General features: G+C 41.5%; 1 protein-coding gene across 1 annotated transcript in view; it reads left to right on the top strand.

Moving 5' to 3' along the window:
* The window catches only part of LGR4 (leucine rich repeat containing G protein-coupled receptor 4), a 74,080-nt gene that overhangs the window by 10,767 nt on the left and 40,359 nt on the right, over positions 1 to 22,954 (top strand). The window contains exon 2 of the mRNA XM_054390333.1: positions 21,263 to 21,334. Within this exon, the coding sequence (XP_054246308.1) occupies positions 21,263 to 21,334 (72 nt within the window). The remainder of the gene's footprint in view (positions 1 to 21,262; positions 21,335 to 22,954) is intronic.

Below are 22,954 nucleotides of genomic sequence, written 5' to 3'. Positions count from 1 at the left end.
TGTGCCAGTGGAGGCCATGTAGCTGTAAATGTCCCATGATGTGAAAGGGCAATGTTTAGTTCATATGCTTTGTTTCCTGGTGACTCTGAGATGTGTACTTAACACCTGGGACTTGGACATCATGCCTGCACTGCTCAATAGCTTGGCCAGAACACACATCTGCTATCCATAGGTTCCCTTTGCCCTTCTGGTTTGGGGCTGTTTTACAGAATACTGTGCAAATGAGAAACATTTGTGGTTGTCTCTATTTTGCTGTGTCTGATAAAACCATGTTAGGCTCACTGGAGTCCTCTCCGTTTTTTGAGAGTACAGCTGAACTTCAATTTTTTTTTCCCTTTTCTCTGCAATCTTGGAGTAGTAAATATTAGTCATGGAAAAAATTGATGGGGAGTCACCTACATGGAGCTGGATCTGTTGAATGGCTAAACAAGGAACAGATACTATTCTGAACTTTAGCTGGCTTTTTAAAATAAGAGCTTGTGCTCTTTTTTTTTCTGCTCTGTTTGTGTATTGCCACGTTCAGGACTGACAGCATTACTGAAGAGTTATCCCTATTCCAGAGTACTTCTCATCAACAGGTGCTGGTGGAATGTGGGAGTTTCACTGATAGCTCCTGTGTGACCAGTCCCTGCTTGATGTTTCACACCTTGGATGTGCTTGAGAAGCTGAGGACTCTACACAGTGTTTATGATAAATGTACATTTTCCAAATAACCCCAGTTCTTTCAGAAGGCACATCAGTGCTGTTAGAGAAAAAGGATAAGTCTGTAGTGCCTAGAGTCACTGATCCCCTGTGCTAGTAAGTTTGTGTTGTTGGTGCCTTTCTTAAACTACTGTGTCAAATTGAAAAGTAGCTTCTGATTTTAAGAGAACAGGTGAATTGTGGTGTGAATCAACAGTGAAGATGCAAGGGCATTTTTATGTATGACCATTCCCAGTATTGCAACAGTCCTTTGCATCTCTGATTTAAAGAAAGAAAAGCCATTGAGTGCTTCAGGATTTGAGCCCTGCCTGTACATCTGCATTGCAGTGCAAGCATCAGTCTGATAGCAGTGAGGTTCCCTGCCCAGGTGCCATTCTGTTTAGCCTTGTGATCGATGGAAATCTGCTGATATGTAGAGATACCCAGCTTTGAAAGTTAAATCTGTGGGCTTTGAAATTGTTCAGAGGCGAGTTATAAAATTTTAATGTTTGGTAAAGGAAGCAGGAGAATTGTTACAGCGCAACAGGAGTTCTTTTGAGGCTGAGAGCATCTCTCTTAGCAATTCACATCTGCAACATTATTGGGAAAGCCTTAAGGTCTTGCTACACTGCATGTTTTGCTTCTCTCCTTTTGGAGCTCAAACACAAGGGTGGCCTTAAATGGGATTGCTTCTTAACCTGTCATTATGAAGTAGTCTCATTTTGGTTTAGGTCTCCCCCAAGTACATCCAGTGTTAGAAATATGGACTACTGCTTCATTTTTGTTTTACATTTTAAAAGCAGTTATCATGTAATGTATTTTCAGAGAATAAACACGGATCTTCCAAGACACTTCAGCCAAAAGTGAGAAAGTAAAACCACAAACAGTCCCTCTTTTGCTGCCATCTTGTCAGCACCAACCTAGTGTCTTTTTCCCCAGATGTGCAACTCAGAAGCTCAGGAGGAGATTCTGTTACAGCTCTTCAGGGTTGTGCAAATGACTTTCATTAAGTTTTTACACAATAGCCCAAGGCTTTTGAGGAAGGACTGGACCAGACACTCATTGCACTCATTCCCATATGTTGCATTCATTTTGACAAGGCAGTTCCAAAGTTCGGTGGCAGTGGATGCACAAGAGGCATCTGAAACACTGAAAATCTTGGTCATATTTTAAGCATTTCTCAACTGTTAAAAAGATACTATCTGCAGAGAGATTAATGAGCAGTAAGTAAACTTTGTTGGATCCAGGCTTGCAGAATGCAGTTTACCTGCTTCAGGTTTCAGCACACTCTTTTAATTACTGGGCTACAGAGTGTTTTCTGTGCTGGGGGGGTGAGGGGGAGTACTTGTGCATGTGTGCATTTATCTCAAGAACCACGAATGAAGTTGAGCATCCTACTTTCGTGTTGCCCAAACAATCCCACCTTAGATTACCCCCTGCCATAATTTCCTTTCAGTAAGATTGTAGATAGGTTTTGGTATCACTTACCCTTGATTACTTCAGTGTTCACTTCCCCTGTGTGATTTAACGTGCACAAGCTTAATTACTCCTTTGTGGCCTAGGGAGAGATTTCCTTCCAATAATTACCTTCACTGCCCTTTACCCTTCTGCACATTAGTTTGTTTGGAGAAACGTAGTTGCCTGGTAAGCAACTCCAAACAAGGCAGTGCCTGGAGCTGTGTTGGAAACATAATTTATACCTTTTACATAGCGTGTTAAGCTTCAGTTTGCTGCAACTCAGCTATGAGATGTACTGAATTAGCAATCTCTGAACATTTCTTCCTTAAATGTAGTTCAAGTTCAGCAGAAAAGAACCAGTTTACACTGCACTTTGATACTGTAGTGGGGCAATACAGGTAAAAAGTAAAGGACATTTTAAGTTGGCAGAAAAACTCAACCATTTTTTTCTACTAACAGCTGTTGTTTAGTCATACACTATTTAAATGTCAAAAGAGAATGACTCCTTATGAGATATGTGATGCAATGCTGCCAGACTGATTGCTTCTGTGATAGCAAAGGAATACATATTTCATCTTGTGTAAATTTCTCAGGATTGTATGCTCCTGTTTGCTCCTCATCCTGTCCTTCGTAATATGTAGTATGGAGGAAAGGAAAGATCAGTTGTAAAGACTGAAAGGAGTTAAGTGCAGAAATTCTTTGTTGAAGTCCTTTTTTATTTTAAGTTGATGGTGGAGGAGGTATGATTGATCATTTCTTGGAATGGATGGCCCAGAATTACTTCTAAAAGAATTGTCTTCTGTGATATATTAATTTGTTATGCCATACAAAATGTAGTCTTCCAATGGGAGTTACCTGTGTTGGGAAAATGTGGGAGAAAGGGGGCTTATTTCCTGATACTTTTACTTACTGTTAAGTAATCCATACTGTAAAGCTCTAAAGCATTGTGTTCTTTCCCATAAGCTTAGTGGAACACTGGAACAGGTTGCCCAGGGAGGTGGTTGAGGGCCCATCCCTGGAGATATTCAAGGTGAGGCTCCATAGGGCTCTGGCAATCTGATCTAGTTGAGGATGCCTCTGCTTACTGCAGAGGGGCTTGGCCTAGATGACCTCTTGAGGTCCCTTCCAACCCAGACCATTCTATGATATGTCAAAGAGATGGGCATGCTTCTTTCTCTACCATGTTTACTGTAAATAGTCCTTCCATTATTGTAACTCTTTTGTGGTAAATATAATGAAAAGTAGCAAAAAGTGCTCTTATTAAGATGGGATAATTATTTAACTCTACTATTAATTGCACAGCAAGTAAATATATTTATGAAAAAACCCTGTTTTCATGTATGTGGAAAAGATAAACTGTTTTGCACATGACAGACCTATGTATGTTTTTTTAAATTACACTGCCTTCATTATATCCTGATGTTTGTATAAACACAAACAAAAAGAGATCATATTTTGAGTGTTTTCTCACCTTTTTATTTCAAGATAGTCTGTTGGAGCTCTGATCCATTGAAGGATTGCTTGTACCTCAACTAAAAGTTAAACTAAATCACTGCATCTGCTTTATGCTTCTTGGATTTGGTAGTGAAGATAAGATGTGTTGGTATTTATTGTGGGATCTGACACCATAATTGCAGAGCACTACTTCATTTCTAGTAGCTTAAATATTGATCTTAAACAAGTGTATTAGTGAAAATGAAAAGAGAATATGGTCTGCTAATTTCAATAAAAACCTTCTCACCCTCTGAGCTTTTCGGGAGGTTAATTTTTTTAGTCAGAATTGTGCTGATGTTAGATTGGAAAAACTGATGTGTTGATGGTAGTAAATGGTGAAGTTGGTAAAGGGGAAAACAGGCTGTCAGTAGGACTAAGCTGGCTCTATTAGGGCAGGTTCTGAGCCGCATGGCAGGTTTTACTGGCCCTGGTTTACTGATTCAGTAAGACCCATAGCCTTTCAAGGCAGAAGAAACCGGACTTCTTTGAAACAAGTGAGAACAAGAAAAACCAGATCTCTTTATTAATGCAGTTTGGGAGGGGTATTCTTTGTCCATCTTGCATCCATTACAGTGGTTTTTCACTGAGTGTAGGTTTATACATCTAAAAGGAATTTACATTGACTGATGGCCTTTAGGTAAGAGCTAGAGTGTATTTCCTTGCCTATAAGAAAGCTGTGATGAAGTCAGAATAGGTCCATGTTTGTTGTGGGGATATAGCTAAGGAGACAAGCATTCAAAAGCCCAATTTTCTCCTTGGAGTTCATTTATAAAATGCATGTCACTGGAAAGATGCAGGTGCTATTTCTGTCTACAAGCAGGCCAGAAATAGGTGGCCTACTTGATTGCCTTTTCTGGGTTGCTTACTTTTCCATCACATGAGCATTAGATGTGTTTATGTAAAAAAATTGATCCTGTGTACGTGATTAAACTTGACAAGCCTTAATCTGTTGCTAAGAGTGTGGGCTGGATAGCTAACGTGGTAGGTCTTTGTTTTTCATGTAAATACTTGTAAGGTTAGGCTTGCATTAAGGATGCTGTTTTTTTTTTCTTGACAGTTTAGTGATTAAAATCTACTCGGTTTTAAATAGGTGTAGTCATGTAAATACTGAGATCAGAGTTAATCTGAAGAGAACTTACTCTTTTCAAGAAAATTACTAGTAATAAGTGCTTCCTTGGCTGCTTATTTGTAATAGTAATCAATGGCTATCAGGATTGTGGGGTTTTTTTATGTGTGTGTGTCTGAGAGTGTCTATGAAAGATTCAATTTACTTGCATGCATTTTCCTTAAAATATGTTAGTATGTCCTTATAGCAAGAGATGCTAGTTGAAGACTGCTGGGTAGGCAGGCAGTGTAGAGAGGAGGATTTTAAACGATTGCTTTTTTGTTTGCTGGGATTGGTGTTAGTAATAAAACTGTCTTTGTTCTGTTCTCTCTTTGTGTTGTGTGGGGTTTCTGTCAGTCATAAAAAGGCTATTCCCGTTTTCTTGCAAGGGAGAGAGCATTTTGGAGATTACCAGAGCCTCAGCCTGTGGTTCTTTGACGTGAAAAATACCCTCTGCTAATGATTTTGGTAGGTTTTGGCTTCACCTTCTATTGCTGGGCTGGTCTCCTGCGAGGAAGCTGCCCATATGCAGCCTTTCACAGGATAAGGGCATTTACAAGACAATGGAGAGAGCCGGCAGCACACTGGAGGGGTTGGACCATCATGGCTGGGTGATGGCTTTGTTAGGTGCTGGCTGTACCTGATGTTCTCCACCCGCCCCTGTACCCTTCACTGCCCACTGCATGGGTGCCCCACAAACAGTTTCCTTGCTCCTCAGGCTGATTTGAGGTGGGAGAGATGACAAGGTTACCTCAGAGCACCTACAAGCATGATAGTTAAGGGGTATTTCCTAAAACCGTTTTGTTTCCTATTTGTTGCTGGGGGGAGGGGGCAGAAGTCCTTCAGGAAAAAAAGAAATCTTGCAAGTTTCCATAGCCTTTCTGTTAAGCAGAGACTGCCTCCGATGCTGAAAGCAGAGTCTCCTCGCATGTCCTGTTTAATATACAAACACCAGTATTGCATGAGTTCGGCTGTAAATAATGGAGCACAGATTTACCTCCATGTATACTAAATACAAGCAGATGCTCGTTACTACAAGAAGCCACCAAACCCAGCCAGTATATGTGTATGTTTGTACAGACACACCTTTGCCTTCTCAAGCTCTTGATTTTCAGACAATGCCAGTGTGTCATGTGCAGTCTCAACAAATTAGTTCCCTGCCTTACCCGGTCCTCTCTCAGCTGTCTGCTTCAGAATGCCCAGGGATGCTTCATCAACGTGCCTTGTTCTGCTTGCCTTCGTCTCGGGAGCCGCTGGCTTGCCATGGGTTTGGGCGAGCTGTTGTGGTTCTGCCAGATTTACGACTGCCTGTATTTAGTTATTTTTTTACCTTGAAGTAGCAAGGGGCGTACAGCAGAGAGTGAGCACAGTAAGCTTGAACTTGGTTTTTTTTATTGAGGATAATATTTAAAAGCTAAAATGTAACAGTATTTCAGTAGTGAATGCATGGAAATTGTGTGTACTGCTTAATGTGTTTCAGAAATCCCTGTTACTTTTCTTCCTTAAATACAAGAAAACAGGCGTGTAATGCCTCATTGAAAGAAGCCTGTAGGGGTGCTTTGTGAGGGTCTTAATTAAGGGCTTTGAAAGACTAAACAAAAGGAAAAAGAAAATGCTACAGGGTTATTGTTATTCCAGCCCATTGGCTCAGGGAGCTGACCATCCATTGGTGCCTTCTGTCCATTTGGGAGCTGAATGACACTTTTGTTCGTGGTTAACAGAGGTGAAAGAAGCCAATTATTGGCTGTCTTTTCCACGGGGCAGCTGCAGACGGATTTCACTGCGGGCAAATATGGACTTTTCTGCCACAAGGATGGTTGTGATGACAGTTATTTTTGTGGAATTGTATGAAAGAAAACAGATTTTTTTTTCTTCTTTCTTTCCCCCTCCAGTGACTTGTGTAGATGTTTATTGAAAACTACTGTGAATAACGCTGGTGTGGAATGGGAATTTGTAAAGAGCTGGATTCCCTGCGCTAGCAGTGTACTTGGCTTTTTCTCTGGGTGTGAGAGACTGGGGGAGGTTGGGTTTTTTCCCCCTCATTTTTTTTTCTTTGCAATTGCAGTTAATTTTAACTATAGGGGTTTTCTAATTGGTGTGAAGCGTGCATTAACCCTCTTGTGGCTGCCAGCTCAGACTGTGCTGGCTGCTTTGTGTGATGGAGGGGCAACCTTTGCAGGTTAGCAGTTCGTCCTTCAATGGCAAAACACCTGTCTGCCTGCCATTGGGGACCTCAGTCTCAGTGTGCTTGAAACTTGCCACCACTTCTCCCATGTCTGTGTTGGTTGGTCTAGTACATCATAAAAACTTTTCCCACAACTCTTGCTTTTATAATTCAAAATTTATTCCTTTCCCCGCTCCCCCATACCAAATCTTCTTTGTTTGAGCCTCTAGGTGTAGTGTGAAAAGACAGGGTTGATGATGGACCAGGTTGACAGACTCTCTTGATTCTGGAGAATTCTCCAGTTTGGGGTAAATTTTGAGTAAGGACTTCTGTCTAAGTGTTTTATTCTGTAACGACTACTCAATATGTTTAACTGTTTGGGAGGCCTGTCAGTGGTTGTGGTAGGTTGCATGTGGCCTCTGTGTAGTCCTCTAGAATTTGCATTTAGACATAATACTAGCATAAAAAATAAGGGAAAGGCAGTGTTCCTCATCATATGTGGCTTTCTGCTGCAGGTGAGGATCTGGCTTTTGTTCTCCAACCTCTGGAGATAGAAGTGCTATGAGGACATTTGTCACAGAATCACAGAGTAATAAGGGTTGGAAGGGACCTCTGGAGTTCAATCATCTAGTCCAACCCCCCTGCCAGAGCAAGTTCACCCAGAGCAGGTTGCACAGGATGGCATCCAGGCAGGATTTGAATGACTCCAGAGATGATAAAGACTCCACCATCTTCTCTGGGCAGCCTGTTCCGGTGCTCCACCACACACAACATAAGGAAGTTCCTCCTCATGTTTAAATGGAACTTCCTATTTTCAAGTTTGTGCACATTACTTCTTGTTCTGTTGCTGGGCACAAGGGAAAAAAGAATGGCCCCATCCTCCTGGCACTTACCCTTTAAGCATCAATAAGATTCCCTCCCTCAGCCTTCTCTTCTCCATGTTCCTCTTTCATCTCTTGGTGCATAAAGAGGAGTTTCTGTGCTTTCAGTGGTTTCTTTTCATCCAGACTCATTATTTTCATTTAGAGACTTTTTTTCCCCCTTTTTCTGGATGGCTCATTACCTGCAGATGTGACTTTTCCTGTTATTTCCACTCTATTGGCAGCCCACACTGACTGAAGTTAGTCATGCCTGCGTAAGCTTAGCATTGTACAGGCAGCCTTGCCTGGGGCTCTAGAAGCCAATGGAGGATGCAGCTCTGTGGGCACTTGTCACTTGTTAGCCAGTGTTGGTGTTAGGGCCAGCCTCTGCCAAGTTCCTGAGAGCATGAGATTCATATGTGCACAGTGAACTTTGATGCGTATTGGGTTGCTTGACAGCAACTTCACTCTGGTGGGTAAATAAAAGTCATACAACTTTTAAGTGTCAAGGAAAGAGTTGTGTTTTTTCACAAGGCAAAGCATATGTGAAGTTTTGCTTCTTGAAATGAAGTCAGGGAAGAGTCAGGTAATTCCTAATGCTCTTATTACATAAGAAGAAATAAAATTGATTTTGAGTGCTTCCTTCATGGAATCCTAGAATGGCTCAGGTTGGAAGGGACCTTAGAGATCATCTACTCCAACCTCCCCGCCACGGGCAGGGATCCCTCTCAACTAGACTCAGTTGTTCAAGGCCTTGACATCCCTTCTTCAGTCCTGTACTGTTGAAGTAGAAGCTGAACCTGTAGGTTTTTTTTTTCTAAAGAGTGTCCTGGCAGACATTTAGGGCAGATTTCACTTCAGTTCATGTCTAAGGTTCACTGGAAGGTAAGGTGGATACTCAACTTGTGTCTTCATGTATGTAAGGGACTTGGCCATCCGTGTCAAATAAATCAAAAAGAGGAATGTACCTGAAACCCATATGACTCAAAAGCTTTTATGAAGCTGGTGAGGCTGTTTGATTTCTGGTACTTATCTACATGCATTGCTGCTAGGCAGCAACTCCTGCTTTACCACTTATTGAAGGTACTGTTTCCTGGGTGAAACACAGGGGTCGTCTGTTAGCACGCATGAACGCTGCCACGCGGGAGGCTTCAGAAGGCTTCAGGCAGACTTTAATCCTTCAAATGTCACAAAGTGGAAATTACTCTCCTGTTAAAGTACTGTGCAATAATTGATGATTAAGAATCTCAAACCGTTGAGTTTCAAGTCTTATCAAAACTGTGTGCTTCGTCAGCTACTTTGAGATGCCTTGAAAATCACTACTTAAAAGCATGTTTGGTTCTATAAAGGCTGTTCCAGGTGCTGCCATGAAATCTATTTTGACACTAGAAAGCTGTACTGTGCTTTTAGTTTTCCCACAGCACATAGATAATTATAGTGCTGTATTGCAGTAAAAGTTGATTTTTTTTTTTTTATTCCCCAGAAACAATTTTTAGTTACATCCAAGCTACATGTTATGTGTAAGTGAAAAAAGTTCTTAAATGCTGAAGCTTTTGTATATAGGCTTGAACTGATTGAGATGTTTACATTTTATCTTCTGACTTCATCCTATCAGTGACTGTGTTTGTACATCAGTTTTGTTTTGCCTTTTTTTTTTTTTTTTTAGCCTTCTAAAAATGTAGGATTTATTCAGGCTTTTGAGGCTCAGGTTGCTTTCTAAACATTGGGTGGGACAGACAAGGAGACCAAAATAAAACCAGAAGAAAATGAGTAAAATTCAGAAGACTAAAATTGGCATTTTAATGAAATGGAATTTATAGCTGTTCACATTCTCTCTTTATTTTTTCTTTCTTTTTTTTTTTTTTTTATCAGAGCAAAAATGCAGAGTGAAAATGTAGCAGAAAATTTTAATGAGTGTGTATGTGTAATGACAGCACTGCTTTTCTATCAGTGTAAACAGATTGAAGTGTTTCTTCCCCACAGAGAAGCAGAAAGTAGTTCTTCTTTGAACTGAGGTTTGGGAAGGGGAAGCAACCTGTCCAAACCCACAAAATAAGTCTTTACTGGGGCAAGGAACTGAACCTCAGCGGGTCTGTGTCCACAGTTGTAATGGGGAGCTTTTGGTGTGGAATGTTTGTTGTAGTAAATACTGTGTTGCTAGGTGGAGAGAGATGTGGTGTCCTCGGAGTCCAAAGGGTGAGCCTGGCTCCCTGCACTCCTGTTGAGACAGTTTAAGTTTTATGGAATTGCCCTTGAAGCTGTTAAATGGAACAAAATGTGTCTTGTAGGTGCTCGTGGTTATGCGGCAGGGACCGGAGACTGGAGCCGGGGGACACCCAGAGCTCATTAAACTGGTTAGATGACATAGTTTGGTGATGTTCCTAGTGTTTTAGCAATGGTTGTTCACAGAAGCTTTTGATAAGGAAAAAATGCTTGAGAACTTCCTTAACAGCAGTGAACAAACCTTGGGTTGCTTGTGTGTGAAGTGCCTGTGTCGGGTGCAGCAATACGTGCTTTAAATTAAAACTGAGACGTGTGTCTACCTGGGCCTGATTGAACTCATTAAAGAAAAAACAAAGTTAGAGTCATTTAAAAATGACATAGTTACCATAGTGGTTGATGGTTCATGATGACTTCACTACGCAAGGACAGCTGTTGCAACTGGCAGTGTGCCCCTATTTCAGCTTGGTTACAAACATAGTGTTGAACTGTATTTACTTAACATGACAAATACCCTTCTGTAAAACTCCTTCAGTGAATCTGGTTTTGATTCAGTTGCAGGCATGGTTACATGTTACAGTTCCTTTTAGTGTGCAGTTCCCACTGTCTCCTTCAGTACCTTTCCTCTTTCCTACTACCATATCATAGATTCATTAAGGCTGGAAAAGACCTTTAAGATCGAGTCCAACTGTAACCCAACTACCATGACCACTAAACTGTATCTTGAAGCACCAAATCTACAGCTTCTTGAACACCTCTGGGGATGGTGACTCCACCACCTCCCTGGGCAGCCTGTTCCAATGCCTCACCATTCTCAATAAAGAAGCTTTTCCCAATGTCCAATCTAAACTTGCCCTGGCAAAACTTAAACCCATTTCCTCTCATCCTATCACTAGTTACTTGGGAGAAGAGACCAACCGCAGCCTCCCTGCAACCTCCTTTCAGTGAGTTGCAGAGAGCCGTGTGGTATCCCCTTAGTCTTCTTTTCTCCAGACTAAACCACGCCAGCTTCCTCAGCCACTCCTTGTCATTGCTCTTCTCTGGACAAGCTGCAAGACCTCTGTGTCTTTCCTATCTCGTGGTGCCCAGAACTGAATACTGTACTCAAACCGTGGCCACATCAGGGCCAAGTACAGGGGCACGATCACTCCCTAGTCCTGCTGGGCACACTGTTTTGATACAGGCCAGGATGCCATTGGCCTTCTTGGCCACCTGAGCCTTTGCTGCAGTGTGCACAGCATGTTTCAGGGCAACAGGTTAAAGGCCCTTACTATCACCCTATCCTTCCATCCCTGGTGTGTCTTCCTGCCACTTGTCACAGACAATTTTGATATTGTCACCATCTCCCACCTCAAGTGGGGCAGATTGAAGGCTGTCCTTAGTCCCATCTCTAGTGTGCCTGGTTTTAACCTTCTTCCCCTTCCAGCCTGGATTATCACCAAATACTTTTCTCATGTTTTCACAGAATCACCATGGTTAGAAAAGACCTTTAAGGTCTTCAAGTCCAGTTATGTAACTCTGCCAGGTCTGCTATTACACTGTATCCTTGAGCACCATATCTAGACAGCTTTTAAATACATCCAAGCATGGTGATTCAACCCCTTTCCTGGGCAGACTGTTCCAGTCTTTGAGAACCCTTTTTTGGTATAAAAGGTTTTCCTAATGTCCAACCTCAGCCTCCCCTGACAGAACTTGGTGCTATTTCCTGTTGTCCTATCAGTTGTGACTTGTGAAAAAAGACCAACACCCACCTCTCTACAACCTCCCTTTAGCTAATTGTAGAGATTGATAAGGTCTCCCCTCACCCTCCTTTTCTTTGAACTAAACAACCCCAATTCCCTCATCTGCTCCTTATAAGACCAGATCCTTCACCAGCTTGGTTGCCCAATGTCTCTCCCATACTGTGGCACCTGATCTGTAGCTACTCTTGGAGTATTGGATAACCATATTACTTTTTAGTAATTATTACTTTTATTAATAATTTATTTCAGTGCTTACTATTTTTAAAACTTCCAAGTCAGAGGGTAGCTGACAATGTAAACCATGCTGAGAGCTTCCCTGTCAGGCATTTGGATGATAGCAAGACATGCTACATGTTGCAGATCAGGCACCTGGATGATTCCAGTGCCCACCTGGTTTTGTCCAGGGACTTCTTTATGGTCTTGCACAGGTTGGTTATTCAGATTTTGTGGTTGATGCTCACAGATACAGGAGGAGGGACTGTTTTCAAAGGCCTGTATTGATAGGACAAGGGGCAATAGTTTGAAATTAGAAAAGAGGAGATTTAGATTGGATGTTAGGGACAAGTTATTTACCATGAGGGTGGTGGAACACTGGAACAGGTTGCCCAGGGAGGTAGCTGAGGTCCCATCCCTGGAGATATTGAAGATGAGTCTCAACAAGGCTTTGAGCAACCTGATCTAGTGGAGGATCTAGATAACCTTTTGAGGTCCCTTCCAGCTCAAATCATTCTGTCATTCTGGGAGTACCTTGGCAGAGGCTTGTCCTCAGACTGCTTGACTAATGTGCCAGTCCACTCACAGCCCGATGCACTTTTTTTTTGGTACTCAATTCCCTGGTGTTCCTGTATTGCAGAAAGTAAATAATTGTAAGCCCATGAATAATGTATCGTTTCTCTCTCTGCAAGAAATAATCTTTAACTATGTAATGGAATTACTCTTGCACTGGAAGACGTTTTGTTTCTTCCTCCAGCTTAGAAAAAGCCTTTCTATTACCCAAAATGTGCCCCAAACGTGTGGCTCTTAAAAATTAACCTAAGAGTGCGTTAACTTGTGCTGTATTCCTATGCCAGGACACAAACTCTTTCATAATAATGCAGTGGAATTTTTTTCTGGGTTAATTCCCCACCATGTGTCAACATAGGCCATTAACAGTATGTGTGATTGCTTAATGGCTGGCCTGCAGTGACTCAAATACCATTTCAAAATAGGTCTTTGCATACAAGTATTGTTCTCTCTAAGATCTTGATGATGGCTTGATTGGCACATGAATAGGGTACATTAGAGCTAGTTACTATGTCTGAAAGAAAGCTAAGACATCGTGTTGGGAAAAGAAAAAAAAAGCCCCCCAAAAAAACCCCAACAAGTTGATGTGACATGGGAAGGAGGAGGCAGGAGAAATAGCTTGCAGATACGGTGGGGGAAAGAGGGGAATGTTATTTCTCTTGCAGGAACCGACCTGTCTGAAATTTTTCAGCCTTTTTGTGGCTGTCAGTAGAAATGTTGTAGGTCCTGCTTCACAAAATGCTGAAAGCTTACTGGGATCCAACGGGATTTATATACTTTTTCGTTGTTGTTACTGAAAAAGGACTCCCATCTTAAACTTTTGAATGTTACAATCCTTCCTAATAGCCAGGGTTGGTAGATAGTCTGAAGTGTGATTGCAGGTTAAGTGCTTCATCAGGTTCCCCAGGGAGGTTGTGGATACCACCTCCCTGGAGATGTTAAGGCCAGGTTGGTTGAGGCTTTGAGATCTAGTGGAAGGTGTCCCTGCCCATGGCAGGGGGGTTGGAACTAGGTGATCTTCAAGGTCATTTCTAACCCAAACGATTCTATGAATCCCTAAGTGAATGGTCACACAAACGTTCCAGTTAATTTAAGCAACAGAAAAGTGGATGGGAATGTTGCATATAAGCTGATTGCTTAGCTGAATGTAATTTCTTTCCACCACTACCAAATGGAGTGAACCTACATATCTAGCAAATGAGAAACTGGCAGAACAGTCTCCTATGCTGTTTTCTTGCTTAAAAAAAAAAAAAAAGAAAGGAAATTAAAGGTAATTAATTAGTTTTTAAAAAAGACATGGTGGGTAATAAGTGGGCATAGCACATGGCAGCAGAACTGGGCAACTGGAGGGTACTCCAAGCTCCACTGGTGACTTTGGGCAGGTCAATTCTTTGTGCTTCTTTTCCCTCCTGTGCTGTTTGTCTTGTCCGTGTAAGCTGCAAACTCTTCTAAATGAGGAGTGTCTCCAACTGTGTATTTGTACAGCACCAATCACGTTGACATGTTGAACTAGGGCCCTTAGCTTCTTGTTGCAATACAAACAGCAGGTGATAAGATGTGGTGCTCATTAGAGAGATAGCATGGGTACTTAGGAAATGGCAAGTGTATTTGCAGGGTGGGAATGCAACCTGTGTTTTACTTAGCCAGTCACAGCAGATGTTGACTAAGGCTTTAAGTATTTGGATATTTCCTTTCTTACAAGAATGTTTCCTAGAAGTGGAAAAGGAAACATGCTCATAAATAAAAAAATGGCATGGCTGATAGGCTTTCAGTGATTGCAAAATGGGCTGTGAATACAGAATGGATTGATGTGCTTTTTAAGTGTTGGAGGTCTCTGTCATATCAGAGGCAGTAGGACCATACTTAAGCTTGTTGGAGAGAGTAGAATCAGAAGGAGAAAAGTCTTCATCGATGCAAAAATCGGTTTCAAAGCTTCCATTTTCATCGTTAACAACTTTGTCAAGGTTAAAAGGAACAGTAGATGAAAAATGCGTTGGGATATGGCCGTAAGGATTGGAGGCTGTGGGGTAGTTAATACCACAGGGCCCTGGCCGATGGCATTCCCAGAGGTGCCCTCAAGCTGGGCTCTTCCTGCTGGGAGATGGGTACTAGTAGTTGTGCAGACCTTGTCAGAAACTGGGACAAGGTACATTTCAAATACATTACCAGTCTAACATACTGGGGCATCCATGTACTGTTACCATACACATGTTAGCTAATAGGATAGGCTGAGGTGGCCAAACTTGCAATAATAACTGTAGGTAGCACATGTAAGGTAAGAAATTAATGACTCAGCATGTTACTTCAACATTTTTTATTTAAAAAACTCAAACACCATTGCAAGCTCAAACGCTTCCCAAGTGTAGGCTTCTCTGTAAACATCATCTTTCCTAAGCTTGCTGTTGGTTTGCCTCCCATTCATGATTTGTAACTGTGGGTTTTGGCATGTAAGCATGTAACATACATCCTGCACTTGTTGAATTCACAGTGCCAGCAGTTGCTGTCCAAAGCAGTCACCATGAGTTGGTGCTTCTGGAAGAGAATTGCTCACTTCTTATCAAGAAGATAGGATAAAACAGCAACAAAAAAACCCCAGTATTTTTTTCTTTCTAATTGAAGGAATTTAATTAGAATTTCCTTTCTGTTTCTCTGTGCTTTTTATGCTTTCATTGCATACTGAATACGAGCAAGATATGGGACAGTATTAATGCAAACTCATTTGCTCTGTCCTTTCAGTGGTTTTATGTTCATCCTGGAGGAACTGGCTAAATGGGAAAGTAAATCTCAACCAGGGCTGTAATTCAGCTCCTGGTCTGCCTTGATAATGGCTGCTCAGGTGAAAATTTGATTGAAATTTACACGGCTTTTCATCATGTGAGCCAACTCCCTGTACCTGAAGTGTTTCTTCAAGACCATAACACCACAGTACAAAGTAGATTGGTCAAACCTTGACCTTCTTCATTTCCCCTCTTCCCCTGGCTCACCTTCCACTCCTGCCTCTCCTTGCTGCCACAACACCTGGCAGTTACTCTGGTTAATGCAGATATGACCTGGACCAAATGTGAAGCAGTGACCATCACTTTACAGCTACATCTGCTTCTTTCTCTACCCCATTTTTGGAATACTTGAGAAACAGTTGTTGGTCTGGTATACTAAGACAAAAAATTGTTTCTTTTATCTTCACTGATGTTCATCAGGACATTATCCATATCTCAACAGTCCCAATACTAATGGGTGGCTAATTGTTGCTGAGTTTTTGCCAGTGTCATGCTGATTTGCATTTGCAATAACCTGACTTACCCAATGTAGTTTCTAAAGCATTAACAGCTCCAGCTTTTCCTACTACTCCTGAAGCTGGATCACAGTTACTACCTGTGGAATTTTACATAAGATTGAGACCTTTTACCTAATGGTTTTGTACAAGCAGGTAGGAGGGCTTTATTCAAATATAGATAGCTCTGCCTAAATCATTTTGTAAGTGTTATAATTAAATAACTCGGTGGCAGAGGGCCCAGACTTGGAAAAGACTGAATGGAGCCTACAGTATTACATGCTATTATCTATCAGCAAACAGGTTAAGCTTGCTCAGAGGGAGTATTTTATAGGATTTTGAAGGTGCCTTGTTGAAACATGATCTTCTTTCCTTCAACAAACACTCCTTTCCCTGCCTCCCTCCTTCTATCCCACCCTCTCTCCCCTTTCCTCTGCCCCTTCTCTCTTCCCCTTCCCATATAAACTTCATACAAGATCGAAGTTAGCTAACTTCTTTCTGACCTTTCATCTGTTTATGGAGTGCAGGGAAGCACAGGGGAATATTGTGATTTGATTTTCTAAACAGCCAATCTCACAGAAGAAGAGAATGGTTTAGGTTGGAAGGGACCTTAGAGATCATCTACTCCAACCTCTCGAATGTGATTGACACAGATCTGATTTTCCTTTTCTGTAGCTAGGTTTATTTTATATTTTTCCAGCTTAAGATCTTTATAACAAAGTGGAATACTTTAGGTCATTAGCATGCAGGGCACAAACGTGTTGGGAAGGGTATGTGCCCCCAGTTCAGTGCAGATCCAAGTGCTGGGAGCTAAGGCAGCAATGCGGGGTAGAAAGTGTAGCCTCAGCATCTCCTCTGACTTTTAGGAGACATGCCAGCACCCCAAAACTGGGCAGTAAGGAAGATTTCTTTGCCTAAAACGTGCACACCTTTTGGCTGAGAAGATGCAGTGGAGAACAATAAGGCTGTTACAGCTAAATGTCCCTCAGTCCAGGGAGAGCAAGATCGTTTTCCTTTTCCATGCCCATCAGCTATTGTGGGTCATTAGCTTTCATTCTTTGTCTATATCTTGGGCTAATTTATTTATAATTTTTCCTATCCCTTCTGAGGCCTCTACAGGAAGTCTGTTTCCCATTTTGTGCTCCTGCTTTGTTGTTGCAGCTTTCATTCTCACAGAAGGAAGGGGCAATAATTCTTGCATTTCTGTCATCCCTAGTCAGCTGTCCTTTGCTAGCCAGAGTCCCACTCTGGCAATCATTAAGACAGACAATTGGGATTAATCTAACAAGGATCAGGCTACTTTATGGCAGAGGCAATACTTTAAAATGAGAGAGGAAGCTCTCCATGCCCAGTGGGAGATGCTCTGACATCTTGGGCATTTTATCTAATTCTCCAGTGATGTGTGGTGTAACTGAAGCTCCTTTCTAAAGACAAGCAAGAATTGATTTTTTTTTTCTTTTTTTTTAAAGGCTGTGAGAGAATTAGTAAGTTGTCATTCCAGAGAAGAAATGTTTCTGCTCATCCTGAAGCCTGGGGAAGTTTGACTTTGGTTAATAGTAAAAAAATACTTTAAAAAATCAACCCCAAACTTTTCATCAGGAACTGGAATTCTTGCACAGAAGGAGTATAATAAAGTTCAAGTGACGTATATTACCTAGTTGGTTTCTGAAGCTTCCACTGTTGGGTGCTTTAAGGATAGTTTAAATCTCCTGCTTTATAAAGAGAGGAAATGTTGTGCTGCATGTTTTTATTGTGTCCAGCAAAGGTGCTTCTCTCCCAGGTTAATTTATCTAATTTAATGCCTACTTTCAACAGAGGGTTTTGTAGCATCCTTGCTGGTACAAGCCTTTTGAAAGATACTCGTGTTTCTGTGGGGGGTGAAAGTGGAGGACTTTGCTAAACTATGCTGGGAATGAAGATTAGAATAATTGTCAGAATAACCTGAAGGGATCTACTTGAAGCAGTCTGAAGACAACAAACGTCTGTTGGAGTACTCTGGGCTTGATTTTAAATCTTTATCCTGTAAAAATTAGTCTCTGCAGTACCTGGCATGGCGTAATAACATTTTCAGCAGGTTTCATCAAGCTTCTTGTTGAAGGTTGGTTGGTTGGTTTGTTTTGGGTTTTGTTTTGTTTTTGTTGGTTGGTTAGCTTTTATTGTTTTCTGTAGTACCTTTGTGGAAGAGGACAAAACTCGTGACCCAGTGGGAGAGAATTGCAGGCAGGGCAGCACTAGCGCTGCAGGAGGGAGCAGGGTGGTTGTTTACATTCTGGTGTTACCTGGTGTCTCCTACCTGAAATGGCGAAACTGGTTGTATCTGTGATTCATGCTAGCCCTGAGATGCAGCCTCCTTTTGCTAAAGAGGTTACCACCTTGGGCTGCTCATCATTTTGGTTTCGATGCCAGCTCCTTGCCTGATCGTGCCCTGACCTGCCTCGGTTAAAGCTGGTTAGCAAGCGAAGATTTAGCCTGCCTGCTTCATACAGATAAGCCTGGTTAATGGCTAACTGCTGAAAGGTGCAGCTCTGCCCCTGTCTTCTCCTTCCTCTCCTTGATGAATCTGCAGTGTCAAACCACAGCATAGCTGGTCCTCAGTTTTTCCCTCTGAAAGCTGTTGTGTCCATGTTGTGGCTCCTGGAGAAAGCATTATTGAAACTGTAGATGCTAATGCTACAGGCAAAAAACATTCTCTGCTAATTTCAGATCCTGAAATTAACGAAGCTGAAATTTCAAAAGCCAAAATTAGGTCAATTTTGGATGTCAGCTCTGCTGTGTGTCTACATGTTTTCCATTATTTTTACTACCCCTTTTTAATATGATTTTGTAACAAAGGGATTTATATCACCTGGACAACGATTTGAGAGAGCTGTGGGTTTCTCACACAGGTTACTACTGCTTAGGATTCATGTAGGGTCTCCATTCCTTTCTTACTCTTCTGCCCTATTTGTAAATGCTTCCCAGTTGATACTGGAAGGGGACGTGTAGCCCTCTGGAAAGGAGAGGGCTAGCCTGGATGTGTGAAACTCTTGCATTCATGACAATTTGAAAAATGTGTATGGGGGGTAGGGAGAATAAAGGTTGCAGTCTCCTGTGGAGCAGACAGCTGACAGTTCATGTATCTGATACTCTTATTTATTTTCCTTCACAAGAAGAAATATGTCCCCCACGGCAACTGCAGCATCTCATGGTACCCAGGCTGCTGCTGAGACACAAAGCACCTCTTAAAGCACGTGGGCTGGAGAGTTCAGACATAAATCATCTCCAGCTCCTTCTGGAGCTTAGTCAAGGAGTCTGTTGTGCTGTAGTGGATTTTCTTGGTCTTCTTTCACAACTGGACTTGATTTGTGTGTGCTGAACCTTATTTTGATCTCCATTGCTCTTGAGTTAAGTTAGCATACTCCTAACAGCTGCTGAGGAATAACTCTCTTGGTTTACACTGGAGTATGAGGAATGAAGTTTTGGCCTGCTATTTAGTAAACATTTAGCTTAAAGAAACGCTTACATCTAGGTTTGATGTGAGAGCAGTGTTCCTGTCAGTGATGGCTGGGGGTTTGTGCTGCTTGGTCAGCACAGCAGACCAGTTGCCAGCTACTTGTTCATCTCAAATTCACTGACATCAGTTGACATTACTAACTGCTATAAGGAAAAAAAAAAATTTCCCCCCTCAGTAACTATGAGAGTGTTTTTTTTAGTGCATTCTGTTGTCAGTATAAATAAAGAAACTTTTTTTAATGAGCTGTGTTAGACATCATGGTCTGGCAGCTGAAGGAATACCATGGGCACTATTGCAAAAAGTGGTTTAATTAGCTGCTGCAATATTTTTGGTAGGTTATAAGGTATTATAAGGCATTTATTTTGTCACAGGATGAAAGAAGGCACAAATGTCCCAAAACACCATTTCCTCAGAAGCAGCATCAACCCCTCTGGATGTTTTTTGCTCCCCTTAGGGAACTTACTCTGGACTTCCTAAGGCCAGCACCTAGTCCTGTCATGGGTGGAAGCCATGGAAGATGTCCTGAACATGAAATTTTCTAATTTCTCAAGAAGGAGGGTGTTTTTGCTGATACAAAACAGTTCTTCAGGGATTTGTGCCCTTCAGATATAGCAGGAGGAATCTCAATAGACCTTTCTCTGCCTCATCATCAGAAGTGATAATTCCAGTTGAGGCAGATGTTTGAAAAACAGTGGTGGCTATGGATGGGCTAAGAAATTCTGCCCCAGCAGTAGGCAAGGGCTGATACTTTATTCCAAGGTCAGCCTTATTAGATGGCAAACAAAATCTGCTGTACTGCATGCAGTTACACCAGCCCTTCAGATCTTCAGGAGGAGCTTGAGTGGTACTTGCTGAATGTTGGTGAGAGTGGTTTGATTTTGTTTGCTTCCTTTTTGCCCAAAATATGTATGAAGGTGGCACATAGATTCTAGAGAATGTGTGGAAGACATCAAGCAGAAGGAACCTGGAGGACACACAAATGAGCCACAATGAATTGCTCATCAGACTGCATCTTAGGGGAAAAAAAAAAAACAAAACAGCAACCAAGTGGAAAGTAAGAACTTGAGTTATGTCATGAACTGGTAGGCAGCTATTGGTTTAATTATCAAACTGAATGGTTTTTGTGCTACTTTAACTCACATTGAGTGAGAACCAGCTTCAGGAGTGGATTATCTGTGATCATTACCTGAGTGTGAACTGAGGCCATGGCACCAGTTTGCCACTTACTGCTCCTTTGGAAAGAAAAAAGCTGAACGGTTCTGCATACCTGTCATGTAAGCACTTGCTGCCAGCCTGTCTCTGCTCACGGACCGAGAATGAAATCTGCTTCAAACTATTACCTGGAGGACTTCTATAGGTTTTGTAGGGGAAAAAAAATTGACTGTGGTAGAGCTAAGACATGTTACTGCTATTCTCGTCAGTTGTTCCAGAAGCTGTGTTTGCCAGAAGCTCTTTATTAAGTCCCAATGCATATATTCTTTGGTTTTTAAAGACATTGTGGGATGAAAATTTGCTTGGTGGGTGGTCACAATCTTTTCTTTTTTGGAAATAATTTTTGCATATGTTGTGGTTTGAAAGCAGTCTTAATCGTCTGTCTTAAAATTGTATGCATCTGTAAGTTGGTAAAATGTAATACTGGGGATAAGAGTGCTGTAGAGACTTTTCTGTACATGTGTGGGGCTACACCCTGTAGTTTCACAGTAATTTTTTTTTTCTTGGAGGTGTCAGAAAAGATTGTTATCAGCTTCCCATTATGTAGGTCTTTGCTGCTGGATTCTCAGATTATTGTGCTTTGAGAGTGTAGCATGCAAATTTCTAGAAAGAGGTATTAATGTGTGATGCTAGATTATTGTCTTTTTCTGTTATCATACCATCTGATTAGGCTTTCTTTTTTTTTTTTTTTTTTTTTTTTTTTTTGTTCCTAAAGTGTAAAAATCTCTTCCTGTTTATTAATAAATCTGTTTGTTTGGGTTTTTTTTCTGCTTCTGCAGAGATATCAGCATGAATAACATCACAAGGCTACCAGAGGATGCATTCAAGAACTTCCCCTACTTGGAAGAGCTGTAAGTATTGCACACACATTAAAAGTTTTGCTACAACATCAGATGACTGTGTAAAATGGAAGGTGGGTGGGGAAACAGTGTTGAGTTGTGAGCTGTGAACACAGACAGCAATTACACTTAAAAAAAAAAAAAATAAAATCATGTACATGTTTGGTAACCAGAACAATAAATGCTACTTACAAGGGACTTTTTAGGGTAATTATTTTAATCATGGCTAGAGTGATGACACACACCAATTATAACGTTATCCAAAGATAACAGGGGAGCTATGGAACTACCATTGTTTCCAAAGGAGCTGGAGTATAGCTCTTGCATAAGTTCCATAAAATGTGTGGTGTTTCATTTACTGAGCAGCTTGCTCCCTTTGCCTCTGTAGGTTGCAACTGGTCACAAGCTCATCCTGACCTGTGTCAGAAATTCAAGCTCTGTATTACAGAGTTTCTTGTTCTTAGTTTCTCTGTTTTTTGGGGGTTTTTTTGTTTGTTTTTCTTTTTTTTAAAGGTTTTACTTAGGTGATACTTGCAGTTTATCCTTGAATTGTGCTAAGGTTCAACTTAGCCCAATGTTTCGCTGGACTGAAGTCTTAACTGAGATGCCTTTACAAAGTTGAAGCACCCTTTCACAGCATAGCCCTAGATTATAATGGGTTTCAAAGTCAGTAAACAGGGAGAAGGTTTGACTTTCAGTTACTACTTTAGTATTATGTGACAAGTGACTTCTGTGTGCTTCAGTTTCCTTATCGCAGAATCACAGAGGATCAAAGAATGTTAGGGGCTGGAAGGGACCACAAAAGATCAAGTCCAACCCCTCTGCCAGAGTAGGTCACACAGAAACCCATCCAGGCAGATTTTGAAAATCTCCAGTGAAGAAGAATCTCTCCAGTGCCTCTCTGGGCAGCCTGTTCCAGGGTTTCCCTGTTACCCTCACAGGGAAGTTTTTCCTTATGTTTCCATGGAACTTCCTCTGCTCCAGCTTGCACCCATTGCCCCTTGGCCTATCTTTGAGCATCACTGAGAAGAGAGCCTGGCTCTGTCCTCCTGACACTGCCTTTCACATATTTATGAATAGAGGGTAATGGTTCAACTCTTGTCAGAAAGCACTGAGAGCTTCCAGTAATTAGCAACAGATAAGACAAAACCACTGCAATTTGCTTTGCTTCTCTTGCATTTTCCATGTCAGTGTAGCATTTCTCACACCAAACAGGATCTAAAATCCACAGTAAGGCTGTTTGTATTTGTGACTTTGTCTAGGCTGGAACTGGGAGAGATTGTTTCAATAAATGCACCTTATGGTAAAAACAGATCATTTCCCAAGACAGGCAAACCCTTAGGAAGTAGGGAAGCATTCTTCTGACTTTACAGATGAGACAACTGAAGCTAAGAGTGAAAGCCATTTATAGAGGGCATCAGGATAAATTAACCCTGCAGTAAAACTGCAGATGAAGTCCAAGCCTATTTGACTCTGGTTATCTACTCTAACCAGTATGCTCACTGTAGCTCACTGGACCAAAGATACTGAGAAACTGATAAGAGATGGATCATTTGCTCCCAAAGAAAGGCTTGCATTCCTGAAAACTCTTGTTTTCCTTGCACCCCAGCTACACTTCTTGGTTTAATAAGG

The sequence above is a fragment of the Indicator indicator genome, chromosome 21 (genome assembly GCF_027791375.1).
Source record: "Indicator indicator isolate 239-I01 chromosome 21, UM_Iind_1.1, whole genome shotgun sequence".
Taxonomy (NCBI): domain Eukaryota; kingdom Metazoa; phylum Chordata; class Aves; order Piciformes; family Indicatoridae; genus Indicator; species Indicator indicator.
The sequence above is the reverse complement of the archived record's forward strand: the minus strand, read 5'-3'. Positions and strand labels throughout refer to the sequence as shown.